General features: G+C 48.4%; 1 protein-coding gene across 1 annotated transcript in view; it reads right to left on the bottom strand.

Annotated features, from left to right (window-relative positions):
- The window catches only part of TLN1 (talin 1), a 245,387-nt gene that overhangs the window by 99,857 nt on the left and 131,493 nt on the right, over positions 1-14,037 (bottom strand). Inside the window, exons 25-30 of the mRNA XM_075330534.1 lie at positions 6,864-6,992; positions 6,691-6,793; positions 5,860-6,068; positions 5,659-5,778; positions 4,306-4,503; positions 3,824-3,963 (exon numbers count right to left, since the gene is read on the bottom strand). Coding sequence (XP_075186649.1) covers positions 3,824-3,963; positions 4,306-4,503; positions 5,659-5,778; positions 5,860-6,068; positions 6,691-6,793; positions 6,864-6,992 — 899 coding nt within the window. The remainder of the gene's footprint in view (positions 1-3,823; positions 3,964-4,305; positions 4,504-5,658; positions 5,779-5,859; positions 6,069-6,690; positions 6,794-6,863; positions 6,993-14,037) is intronic.

Below are 14,037 nucleotides of genomic sequence, written 5' to 3'. Positions count from 1 at the left end.
CACAGGATGACTCCCTGCCGTCACCCTGTAACAAGAGTTGTATCTCATTAGCAAGGCTATGGAACTAGCTAGACAGAACGACTCCAGTAAAAAATGGTTCATATCTCGCAAGCCATATTTCCGATAAATATGGCAACCATAAAAATGGTGTCTCCGCATGCGGACGATGCCGGCACACCCTTTTTATGGGAGCAGGACATTGGGAAATGCCCCAGGCGTGATATCAGCCAATGGGGAACTGGCAGACAGGTCATGAGTCCCCTCGTTCTGTAGCTAAATTCATAACTGTCACAATGAGAGCATTGGCGTCTGCCTACGACGCTCCCAGGCAAAGTTATGGCCAATATCCCCTTTGCTGGATAATTCTGATCCATGCAGGGGGAGTGGCAGTGCTTCCCTGTGAGGTCACTAAGGTAGGAGGGGACCTGGATCTGCCCAGGTTGATAACCCTACTTCGGCCATTTTCCAGGGTTCTTTCGCTGGGGGCACGTGTAGGAAACATCTGTGGGAGTTCCTGGAAACCTGGTCTACAGCGCCCCCCTGTGGCCAGACGCACAAGGTAACTGATTGAATTGCATACCTGTTTGTAAACCATGCTTTATCTGTAACTGTACTCTGACATATGTATATTCTGTAGATTCCCTAGTGTATATATTGTAGTTTCTAGTGTGCTTTAGGCTGATTAAATTATATAATTAATCTTGGGCTGTTCTGTTATCTCGATCTTGAATCCCACGTCTGTGTGTTCGGCTAATAGTTACCGTAAATCGGTTGGTGGCAGCGAATTGTGCCAAGGATTATTGTGGGGAGGCCAGTGAGATTCGGGGAGATTTTATATATTCCGCCCGCGGAGGTCGGGGGAATATATACCTTACTCTCACCGGGGACCCTTCAATAATCGGCATAAGTAGTATAGCGGCCTCCTTGCTTATTGTCGGGCAATTCCATAATTGGCCTGACTATAAGAGGGGCGCTAGAGAGCGCGTCACGTGCTCTGTCTGTCGGTCGGGAGGTATAAAGGAGGGGTGACCCCACTTGTTACCCCCCGATTGTGACGTACTGGTAGCCAGCGCGGGGGATTTCTGAGTGACCCCCCCGGTGGTTTGTGACACCATGGTTGAGGGACCTCCTGGGATTGGTGGGCCTATCGGGCCTCCAGTCTGGTCGGTTGGCTGCAAATTCGACAGCCAATCGCGCTGCTTGCTCTGGGGTGTCGGGCGTCCTGTCAGCTACCCATTCTCGGAGTTACAGGTCCATCTTCTCCAGCAGCTGTTCAAGCACTATCACATCCCGGAGGGCAGCAGCGGAGTGGGCAGCCCGACCATCGAGCCAGCGATTACAGTGTCGTCGGAGTTGACTGCCAAATTCGACGTATGAGACACCCTGGCAAGACATAGTCTGGAACGTAGTGCAATGTCTCTCGGGGGTTATGGTAAAAAGGGCCAACAAAGTGTCCTTAATAATTCCGTAGTCGAGGTAGTCCTGAGGCCCAAGTGATCGGACAGCCTCCTGGGCCCGGACCGGCAAGCTTGTCCACAGGTATTTGGACCACTCATCTGTGGGCACCTGGTGCATACGCATTAGCACCTCAATGTTTTGCAAGTGTTCATCTATGTCAGTGCTGGAATCATTAAACACTGGCACATCCCTGTAGCGAAGATGACTTCCTTGGTGGTGGTCTATCCTGGAGGTAGGTGCTGATGGTGAGGAAATTGGAAATCCAAACACAAATTGCAGAACACCAGCCCTCTCTTCCCTTGAAGCTTCAGGCCCCAATGCAGTAAACAATTCCTTGACTCGGTCTGCTTGGGCTTTGTTTGTTTCCAGACTGTCACTGGATCTAGGATGAGACCGTTTACATCCTCTTATACTACATCGGCGGGGTCCTCATCATCCTCTGGATCTCCCAATGGACCAATTTCCGGATCAAGTCCGACCGAGTGTCAGTGTTCCTGTAGTCAATCTTTCGCATCTGGCACAGATCCTGTAGCATCCATTTACTGCAGCGGTCGTAACTCCTCTCTGGTCCTTGTCCCATGGCTGAGCTGGTGGGGTTGGACATGGCAGCATCCGAAACCTGAATGCCTCCCCTATGGCCTGCTGGGTATGCTCCTGTGCCTCCCTGGTTGTTGAGCCCTGGATGGTGTCCGCGAACACCAGTCCTCTGCAGCTCCCCTGGGTAAACCAGGCTGAGTAGTATCCCACCGCTGCCACCAATTGTGGAGACACCAGGGTCAGTGGGTGCTCTCGTCCGCTGGCCCAGCCGCCTATAAAGACAGCGTGGCCCAGGACTCATCCCAACTGAACGCCAACCTCCTTAACCGTGGGTGGAACACAATATTAAGACTTTTTTGGATCCCCAAACAATTATCGGCACATAACACATAACCAGCAAAACCACAGAATGTAACCTGCAACGGTTTCTCACCCTTCCGCTGGCTCACCAGGAATTTAGAAGGTCCATGCTGGCTCACCAGGGATTTAGAAGGTCCATGCCTCACCTCAGAGCTTCCAGGGCTACTTACTCCAATCCAGCAGCACCCCGCTTTCGGCGGGCACCCACCGAGAATGGAATAACGCCAGATTTAGGAAGCTGTCTAAGGACCAAAAAGCCTGTAGTCAGATGACAGGATTGTCCCAAGCTGGATTCCTTCCTTAGGTAGTCCTTGATATCTCAGCCAAATCCTTGCATTCGATGCTGAAGTCCATGTAGTGTTATAATCCAGGTTTGGTTATGGCTTGCCAATCGGATCCGCAGGTCCTAGATTGGTAGCATGTAGCAAGAGTCTCCCCGGCAATGCACAGTCCTCCTTCTTATACCCCTGAGCTCTCCATTCAGACCATTGGGGTTTTCACGATTGGTGAATAAGACTGGGTTCTTATTGGCTAGATTTCAAGCCGTATACAAAATATCCCTAGTAGTAATGATCTCTGGCAGAGACGAGGGAGAGACAGCTAAGTTACATCGCATCTAGCAATACACATAGTAATAGAATGGGAGGTTCGCATAATTGATTTGTCTGCGTGTCTGACCTTCACTGGCCAAGGCAATTACATGAGTCAATAAGAACTGTAAAGCTGGGGTCACACATAACGACAACGACGTCGCTGCAACGTCACCATATTCTGTGACGTAGCAGCGACCATAGATGATCGTTAGTAAGCTGTCAAACATGTTATAAAAAGCAGCGACGGAGCAGCGATCATAGCGACGTCGACGGTCGTTGTGTGGTTTCAGACGTAGCGTAGCGTCCCTGCTGCGGTGTCAAACAAAAGGATTATCAGCTTATCAGCATGGCGCAGCGGGATAGCAGCGTTCAAAAAATGACCTGGAGCATTCAGGAGCGAGCAGCGATTTCACAGCAGGGGTCTGATCGTTGTTATGTGTCACACACAGCGACGTCGCTGTTGAGGTCGCTGCAACGTCACAGAATATGGTGACGTTGCAGCGACGTCGTTGTCGTTATGTGTGACACCAGCTTAACACTAGACTCCTAAGAGTCTTGTAGAAACAATGAGGGGCTTATCCCCCGTCTATAAACAAACTATCTTCATGTCTGGCTGAATGTTAAGAAACTTAACCCCTGCCAGGCACTGACAGAGTCCATGTCGTCACACCCCGCTCACACTGAGGCAACACTACGCTATATACTGTTATACCCCCCACACTGAGGCAGAACTACACTATATACCGATATATCCCCGCCCACACTGAGGCGGCACTACACTAAATACCGTTCTACCCCGCTCACATGGAGATGGAGCGATTCTATATAGGATGCATATACTGATATACTGTGTCCCGCTGTTGCCCCGCACTCACCTGGCGGCAGCGGCGAGCTGGCTCTTCAGGTTGGGGGCGGCAGGATCGGCAGACAGAGCTTTCGCTGCCAGGAGTAACTTACTGGATGACAGGGAGATGCTCTTCAGATTGGAGACCACCTGCGCCTGATCCTCCTTGTTCTGCAGGAAAAGAGGTGACACATTGAAGAGCGCGCCTCTGTACACCCTCCTGTCACACACCGCTCTCTGCTGTGCCGCTGTACACCCTCCTGTCACACACCGCTCTCTGCTGTGCCTCTGTACACCCTCCTGTCACACACCACTCTGCTGTGCCTCTGTACACCCTCCTGTCACACACCGCTCTCTGCTGTGCTTCTGTACACCCTCCTGTCACACACCGCTCTCTGCTGTGCCTCTGTACACCCTCCTGTCACACACCGCTCTCTGCTGTGCCTCTGTACACCCTCCTGTCACACACCGCTCTCTGCTGTGCCTCTGTACACCCTCCTGTCGTCCTCCTACCTGCGTCTGTCCTGCCATCTCCACTCCTGCCTGGAGAAACTCATTGAAGTCCTGCCCATATTTCCCAGAAGCTTTGGCCAGGTCCTGCGGGGTTCCTCGGGACGCTTGCACAAGCTCATTAGCCGACTGGTTGAGGCCAGCGGCCGCCTGGTTCAGTTGACTCTGGGCTTCTTGAAAGTTCTTATTGCCGGGCGGGAACTGAAAAGTGAAGAAAAGGTGACATGCAGTGTTATCATAGGGTCGGGACAGGAAGGAATGTGCAACAAAGAGCACAGAGAAAACAGCTGAGTGCAGAATGAAAGGGTCTGCCGCGCCATGGGAAGGAGGGCTTGACACGCCGAGGGAAGCCACGGTCCGCCGCGCCGGGGGAAGCAACGGTCCGCCGCGCCGGGGGAAGGGATAATCAGCCATGTCCGGGGAAGGGATGGTTCGCCACACCGGAGGTAGGGATGGTTCGCCACACCGGGGGAAGGGATGGTTCACCACACCGGGGGAAGGGATGGTTCACCACACCGGGGGAAGGGATGGTTCGCCACACCGGGGGAAGGGATGGTTCGCCACACCGGGGGAAGGGATGGTTCGCCACACCGGGGGAAGGGATGGTTCGCCACACCGGGGGAAGGGATGGTCAGTCATACTGGAGGAGGGAGGGAGTGGTCAGATGTGTCGAGGGGGGATGGTCAGTCACACCGGATGAGGGAGGGAATGGTCAGCCACACTGGGGGAAGGGATGGTCAGTTACACCGGAGGAGGAGGGATGGTCAGTCACACCGGAGGAGGGAGGGACTGGTCAGCCACACCGGAGGAGGGAGGGACTGGTCAGCCACACCGGAGGAGGGAGGGAATGGTCAGATGTGTCGAGGGGGGATGGTCAGTCACACCGGAGGAGGAGGGGATGGTCAGTCACACCGGAGGAGGGAGGGACTGGTCAGCCACACCGGAGGAGGAGGGATGGTCAGTCACACCGGAGGAGGAGGGATGGTCAGTCACACCGGAGGAGGATGGATGGTCAGTCACACCGGATGAGGGAGGGAATGGTCAGCCACACCGGATGAGGGAGGGAATGGTCAGCCACACTGGGGGAAGGGATGGTCAGTTACACCGGAGGAGGAGGGGATGGTCAGCCACACCGGGGGAAGGGATGGTCAGTTACACCGGAGGAGGAGGGGATGGTCAGTCACTCTGGAGGAGGGAGGGAATGGTCAGTCACACCGGAGGAGGGGATGGTCAGTCACACCGGAGGAGGGAGGGAATGGTCAGTTACACCGGAGGAGGAGGGGATGGTCAGTCACTCTGGAGGAGGGAGGGAATGGTCCATTACATCAGAAGTAGTAGTAGGGAGATGGCACTTACGGAGTTTGCCAGAAGCCTTTTGCTGGCTTCGCCGATGCTCTTGATGGCGGCGTCCACGTCCCTTTGTCCGGGAAGACAGTTCACGCAACGGCTCAGTGCCTGGGACACAGCTTTAGCCACCTGCAGAAAACATCCATCAGACTGACGTCCTCTGATCCTCCTGAGATGTGACAGCAGCAGATACAGCCCCTCCGCACTCACCTGAGCCAGTCTCTGCTGCCCCTCAGCATCGGCAGGTTTACCCACCGCCCTTTTAGCTTCTTCTATGAGATTTCCGGCCTTGTCCATGACGTCTCCAGCACACTCTAACATGGCATTCTGCACGGCCGGATCCGAAGAATTCGCAGCCACCCCACGACTCGCCTGTGCCAGAGACTTCAGAGCCTGCGCGACATCGCGGGCCGCACGGCCTGACAGAGAGGAGGAATGTGAGAGACTGAGACGTGCGAGAGGAGGTGAAAGACCGGGGCGAGAGGAGGCGGCGAGAGACCGGCGGACGAGAGGAGGCAAGAGACCGGCGGACGAGAGGAGGCAAGAGACCGGCGGACGAGAGGAGGCAAGAGACCGGCGGACGAGAGGAGGCAAGAGACCGGCGGACGAGAGGAGGCAAGAGACCGGCGGACGAGAGGAGGCAAGAGACCGGCGGACGAGAGGAGGCAAGAGACCGGCGGACGAGAGGAGGCAAGAGACCGGCGGACGAGAGGAGGAAAGAGACCGGCGGACGAGAGGAGGCAAGAGACCGGCGGACGAGAGGAGGCAAGAGACCGGCGGACGAGAGGAGGCAAGAGACCGGCGGACGAGAGGAGGCAAGAGACCGGACGGGAGGAGGCAAGAGACCGGACGGGAGGAGGCAAGAGACCGGACGGGAGGAGGCAAGAGACCGGACGGGAGGAGGCAAGAGACCGGACGGGTGGAGGCAAGAGACCGGACGGGAGGAGGCAAGAGACCGGCAAGTGCAGACAAGAGACCAATGAGAGGAGACAGGGGAAAGATGACCAGGAGTTGGACACAGAGAAGAGATGGTTCCCATACCGGTGTAGTTCTCGTTCCCGTGGACGATCTCCCCCAGCAGTTGTGCGATGGATGAGCTCACAGCTTTTGTGCTGCTCCCCAGATCCTGAGAACATTTCTCCATCTGCATAAAAGAATAGTGAGAGTTGTAGTCCGTGTCCCCCACTGTAGGAGGTCTTGCTGATGTTCCTCACCGTCTCGCCAGGTAATGGCTGTAGCTTCCCCTCCCTCGCTGCCGCCTTCGCCTCCTGGAGGTCTTGTTCTAAGGATCGTATGAGGCTCAAGGCAGAATCGATCTCCAGAGGACCACAAGCCTCCTGCGCCTGCAAGAAAAGTTGCACATAAATAATACCGTCACACACTAATAACTACGAGACATGTACATATATAAGGGATATACAAAGTATACACATCCCAGGTAAAATGCCAGGTTTTTGCCATGTATTAATTTTACCAAGGAGAATCATGTCAGAAAGTTTACCCCTTATAATTTCGCCCAAAATCTGAACAGATCCACGGGAAACAAAACTGAAATAGTTTTCAGGGGGAAATAAGGATTATAGAAATACAATAATGTAGTTGCAAAAGTGAGAGCACCTTCTTATAATTGGGGATGTGCTCACATGTACCCTCATGTTACATAGTCCGTGCGCGGCCGTCATTTACACCGGTGGAGGGGGGTAGGTGACCCTTTTTTCCTGCCCAGGGCAATTTAGATATTTAAAACATTATTTGAGCCCTAAAAAATTATCAACTAATAAATTATCCTGTGATGTTTAGACAAAACGCTTGTAGAATGCGCCCTTAATGTAATGTACTGTATATTCATCACATAGGAGACAAAGACTGCTGTATATACATCACATAGGAGACACACAGACTGCTATATACATAACAAGGGAGATACTGACGCTGCGGTGTAGACATCACATCGAAAATACTGAGGCTGCTGTATATACATCACATAAGAAACACCAAGACTGCTATATACATCACAAAGGAGATACTGACGCTGCGGTGTAGACATCACATAGAAGATACTGAGGCGGCTGTATATACATCACATAGGAGACATCAAGACTGCTATATACATCACAAAGGAGATACTGATGCTGCGGTGTAGACATCACATAAAAGATACTGAGGCTGCTGTATATACATCACATAGGAGACACAAAGACTGCTATATACATCACAAAGGAGATACTGACACTGCAGTGTAGACATCACATAGAAGATACTGAGGCTGCTGTATATACATCACATAAGAGACATCAAGACTGCTATATACAGCACAAAGGAGATACTGACGCTTCTGTTCATACATCACATAGAAGATACTGAGGCTGCTGTATATACATCACATAAGAGACATTGAGATTCTGCTGGATATACATCACATAGTAGACAGACTGTGTATGCATCATACAGGAGACTGCGGTTAGTCATCACATAGGAAACACAGATTCTGCTATATAAACAGTATAACATAGGAGACACAGAGTGCTGTATATACATCACATATGAGACAACGATACTGCTGTATATAAAGTATATAGGAGACTCCGATTCTTATGAATACATCACACCAGAGACACAGACTGCTGTATATACATCACATTGGAGACACAGACTTCAGTATATAAATCACATAGGAGGCATCGAGACTGCTATGTTTACATCAGAATGGAGATATTGAAACTTTTTTAAATACATCACATAGGAGACACTGAGACTGCTGTATATACATCACATGAGACTCATATTTCGCTGTATACACATCACAGGAGACACTTGCTTCTGTACATCCATCACATAGGAGACACACATTGTGCGTTTACACATCACATAGTAGACACAGACTGTCTACTATGACAGTAATGAGTAGACTGCTGGATATACAGACAGTAGAGTCAGACCGCTGTGTATGCATTACACAGGAGAAACCGAGAATGATGTATGTACTTTAGAAAGGATATACCAAGTCTCCAGCGTACATCACCTAGTAGACAAATTCTGCTGTATATACCTCACATTGGAGAAAGATTGTGCCATGTATACATCACACAGAAGACCCTCTGTTGCAAGGTAGTGGCCAGCCCTAGGGCATGGATAGGGCTATACTAGTCCATGGCCCTCGATGTGGTCTGGGATATCTATTTTTGACCTCTACATTCACCCACTCTGTAAAAATTTGGTCCCTGATTGTCAGTTTATCTGATCCACTTGTGTCCTTCACAGATGGGTTATTTTTGATTGTGGTGTGCATTTCACTTGGGTTGGTTTAATTGAAATTAATAAACTTTAGGTTTTAAGGAATTTTTATAATTACTTGTTAACCCTATATATACACACACATCACATAGGAGACAGACTGCTGTATATACATCACATAGAAGACAGAGACTGCTATATATTCAAATAGGAGACATTGAGACTGCTGTATATACACATAGGAGACATCACATAGGAGACACAGATTTTGCTCTATACACATCACATAGGAAACAAATGAGATTGTTCTATATACATCATAAACAAGACAGACTCCTGTATATCCATCACATAGGAATCACCAAAACTGCTGTATATGCATCAGACAGGCGACTCCAAAACTACTGTATATACATTCCATACGAGACACGTGTAAATTCATCAGACAGGAGACACAAACTACTGAATACACATTACATAGGAGACTCCAAGACTGCTGTAAATACATCACATAGGATACACCCAGACCGCTGTATATACATCACATAGGAGACACTGAGACTGCTGTATATACACTAGGGATCAAAATTGGAGAACAACACACAATTTCCTAAACGTTACGGTCATTATGTCGTTCTATGTGATTATATCCCTAATATGAGGAAATTCGCAGGATTTTAGGCTTATTTCATAAATTTTATTGTAAACCACATAATAAAAATGTAATTGAGATAAATGAAAAAGAACATAGATCAAAATTACAGAACACTATCAGATCCTTGCAAGTTATTGGGTGTTAATCTGCACCTGGTGCCAATTTCCTTATCTGACAAACCCTATGTAACTGCCAGCCCATATCTTTCCAGTTTGCACCGAATTTGCAAAAATGGTGTGCCGTTCCAAAGTGACTGAAATCATCCGACATGTTGTCCAGATGAAGGCCAAACTGGTGACCCTATCAGCCATACCAAAAGAAGTTGGTCGTTCCAAGTCTGTGATTTCGAAAATATTGCATCTTTAGAACATCACAAACTCTTTGAAGTCCTCCAAGAAGACTGCTCACTCATGATAGACAAATGCAAGAGAGGATAGGATAATGCGGACTCTCCATGGGTAATCATTAACACACTGCAGCTGGAATTGCACTAAACAGGTTAAGGATCTGTCTCATCATACAGGGTCACGACATGTAAGAGCATTTGGACTGAAAGCCGACTCTGCAGTGACCAAACCTCTCATTAGCAGAAAGAATCACAAGGAGCATATTGTGTGAACAGAGGAGAAGTGTCCACAGGTCATTTTACTGATAAAGCAAGTTCAATTTATTTGGGTCTGATGGGAAACATTGAGTTTGTTGACAAACTGGGGAAAGACTGTACCCAAAGTGTGTTAAGAAGTCAGTGAAAGGCGGTGGAGGAAGGGTCATGGTTTGGGGAGTATTTTCTGCAGCAGGAGTTGGACCTCTCATACAGCTACATGGCAAAGTGATACAAGCATGGATCAGAACCTTCTTCACAACACGTGGTTCCTTACTTGCGTTCATCACAATACATCACAAAGCAGACATTGAGATTCTCCTGTATATCACATAGGAGACACAGACTGCTGTATTTATATCACATAGGAAACACCAAAGCTGCGGTATATGAATCAGTTAGGTGACACAGATTGCTGTATATACGTCACAGAGCAAACACAGATTGCTATATATATCACATCGGAGACAGAGTGCTGAATATACATCACAAAGGAGACAGATTCATCTGTATATACATCACTGTATATAAAACACATAGAAGACATTGTGACTGCTGTATATACATCACATGAGACAGAATCTACTGTATATACATTACAAAGGAGACACCGAGACTGCAATATGTACATCACATAGAAGACACTAAGGTTGCTATATATCTCTCACATAGGAGACACAGTCTGCTGTATATACATCACATAGGAGACACAGAGTGATTGCCAAACTATTGAGGTGTGATCACCGAACAATCAAGCGTTTCATGGCAAATAGCCAACAGGGTCGCAAGAAGCGTGCTGGGCAAAAAAGGAGCAAAATAACTGCCCATGAATTGAGGAAAATCAAGCGTGAAGCGGCCAAGATGCCATTTGCCACCAGTTTGGCCATATTTCAGAGCTGCAACGTTACTGGAGTATCAAAAAGCACAAGGTGTGCCATACTCAGGGACAGGCCAAGGTAAGGAAGGCTGAAAACCACCACTTCTGACCAAGAAACAGAAGATCAAACCTCAAGACTGGGCCAAGAAATATCTGAAGACTGATTTTTCACAGGTTTTATGGAGTGATGAAATGAGAGTGACTCTTGATGGGCAGATGGATGGGCCAGAGACTGGATCAGTAAAGGGCAGAGAGCTCCACTCCGACTCAGACGCCAGCAAGGTGGAGGTGGGCACTGGTATGGGCTGGGATCATCAAAGATCAACTTGTGGGACCTTTTCAGGATGAGGATGGAGTGAAGCTCAACTCACAGACCTACTGCCAGTTTCTGGAAGACAACTTCTTCAAGCAGAAGAAGTCGGTATCGTTCAAGAAAAACATGATTTTCATGCAGGAGAATGCTCCATCACATGCATCCAATTACTCCACAGCGTGACTGGCCAGTAAAGGTCTAAAAGATGAGAAAATAATGACATGGCTCCCTTGTTCACCTGATCTGAACCCCATAGAGAACCTGTGGTCACTCATAAAATGTGAGATCTACAGGGAGGGAAACCAGTCCACCTCTGGGAGCAGTGTCTGGAGGCTGTGGTGTCTGGAGGCTGTGGTGTCTGGAGGCTGTGGTGTCTGGAGGCTGTGGTGGCTGCTGCATGCAATGTTGAGCGTAAATAGATCAAGCAATGACAGAATCTAGGGATGGTCGGCTGCTGAGTGTCATCAGAAAGAAAGGGGGCGATATTGGGCACTCATTTTTTGGGTTTTGTTTTTGCATGTCAGAAATGTTTATTTCTACATTTTGTGCAGTTATATTGGTTACCTGGTGACAATAAACAAGTGAGATGGGAATAGATTGGGTGTTTATTAACTTGCCTAATAATTCCGCACAGTAATAGTTACCTGCACAAACAGATCCTCCTCCTAAGAAGCCAAATCTAAAAAACCCCTCCAACTGCCAAAAATATTAAGCGCTGATATTTATGAGTGTTTTGGGCTGATTGAGAACATAGATGTTGATCAATAATTAAATCCTCTAAAATACAACTTGACTAATATACTGTAAAAATTGCATGTATATACATTACATTGGAGATCAATACTGTATATGCATCAAATAGCAGACACAAATTCTGTCATATATACACATCAAATAGGAGACACAGATTCTGCTGTATATACATCAAATAGGAAATACCAAAGATGCTGTAAATACATTAGATAGGAGACACCGAGACTGCTGTGTATACATCACAGAGACATGGAGGCTGCTGTATATACATCATGTAAGTGACACAGAGATTGGTGTATATACAGAGGAAACAGACTGCTGTGTATACATAACACGAAACAGACTGCTGTGTATACATCACATAGGAGACAGATTCTGCTGTGTATACATCACATAGGAGACAGATTCTGTTGTGTATACATCACATAGGAGACAGATTCTGTTGTGTATACATCACATAGGAGACAGATTCTGTTGTGTATACATCACATAGGAGATAGATTCTGCTCTATATACATCACAAAGGAGACACAGACTGCTATATAAACATCATATAGGAGACACAGAATGCTGCTGTATTCAGACAATTGAAAAAAAGATCAAGGGGCACTCACCATGATCCTTTATTGTGTTCTCATTAAAAGGCCAGGCTTAGCAGGATATGCGGGCAACAGCTATTTTGCATGACTAGCCGCTTCTACAGGCTTATGCCTACATACGGACGTGAATTTGTGTCTCTAAATAGCAGCGCTTAATTGTCAGTATGAATATCAACACAACATAAAAACCAGCCATTTTACACAATCACTAAATAATAACAATCGTGGTAAGATCACTGATAATTTCTCTCATTAAAGCCCTCCGGGCCCTGTACATCTGACCCCAGAATCCACAACGTAGGAGTAAGCTATGAAAGTCGCCCCCTCTTACAGGTGAGTTAACTCTTTCTAAGCCATTGGAACCATGTATTTCCCAGTGATGGAGGGCCTATGGTCATCCCAATGTAATAACATGACACGGGCACAATACGGCGCAGACTACATGTGGAGCGCAACGTGGAATGAATTGTGGCACTTGAGGAAGGTCTTGGATTGTCAGTTGTGTGGACATTTCTTGGAGGAACCATTCAGACAATGTTTAGGTCCTGATTGACTCATACAATGAGATCTTTTACGTTGTTCCATCTTTTAGAGGTGAGCAGACGCGTCCTGAAGGCAATGTCCTGAAGGTCACCGTCACTTTCCATCAAATGCCTATTCTTTTTTATTACATTGCGGATAATAGAGTCCATGCGACAGAATCTAAAACGGACAATATATCTTCTCTCCTTCGGTTTGGATCAGGGGATAAGGGGCCTTCTTTTTGCCTTACCATGAGCCTCAGTCATTATCAGCAGAGCCACTTCTTGTGGACCTTGTGGGACGTTTGTCTGCCTGTGCGTCAAAACCCGAAGCTTCATTTTTCTGAAATACTGACTGTAGGGCAAAGCCGTCTTCATATGAAAGGGGAGAGCACTCTTGTAGAGGAGGACACTATTAGCAGTGGGTTTTCTGAAGTAATCGGCTCGGTCATGAATCGGGCCGCGGGAGGTCACTCAGGATCCCTCTGCTCAGTCATAGACCTGTCAATCAATGAAGAAACCACACCATGCAGCGCCATCCTGAAGTCTCTAATACATAGGAGCCACGCGATTTAACCTCATCACTTCCAGCAACACACGACGTTACGCACCCGTAAGCGGTATGTAACGTCCGCCTGGCGCAATACAACACTGACATCTCCTGTCCCCGTGGGCACGGGGAGTGAAACAGAGTTGACCGCGCAACCTCCGGTGTGGCACCCAGTTTCACACAACCCCAACAGGCCACAGGAACTTTCCACTAGCCCCAGTGGACCAGAATTCTGCCGATGCAGGGAGGTAGCCTGCCAGCAGCTCCTCGTTAGATATAGGCCTG

Source organism: Anomaloglossus baeobatrachus, chromosome 1 (genome assembly GCF_048569485.1).
Source record: "Anomaloglossus baeobatrachus isolate aAnoBae1 chromosome 1, aAnoBae1.hap1, whole genome shotgun sequence".
In the NCBI taxonomy this organism is placed as follows: domain Eukaryota; kingdom Metazoa; phylum Chordata; class Amphibia; order Anura; family Aromobatidae; genus Anomaloglossus; species Anomaloglossus baeobatrachus.
This window is presented reverse-complemented; position numbering and strand designations above follow the sequence as displayed.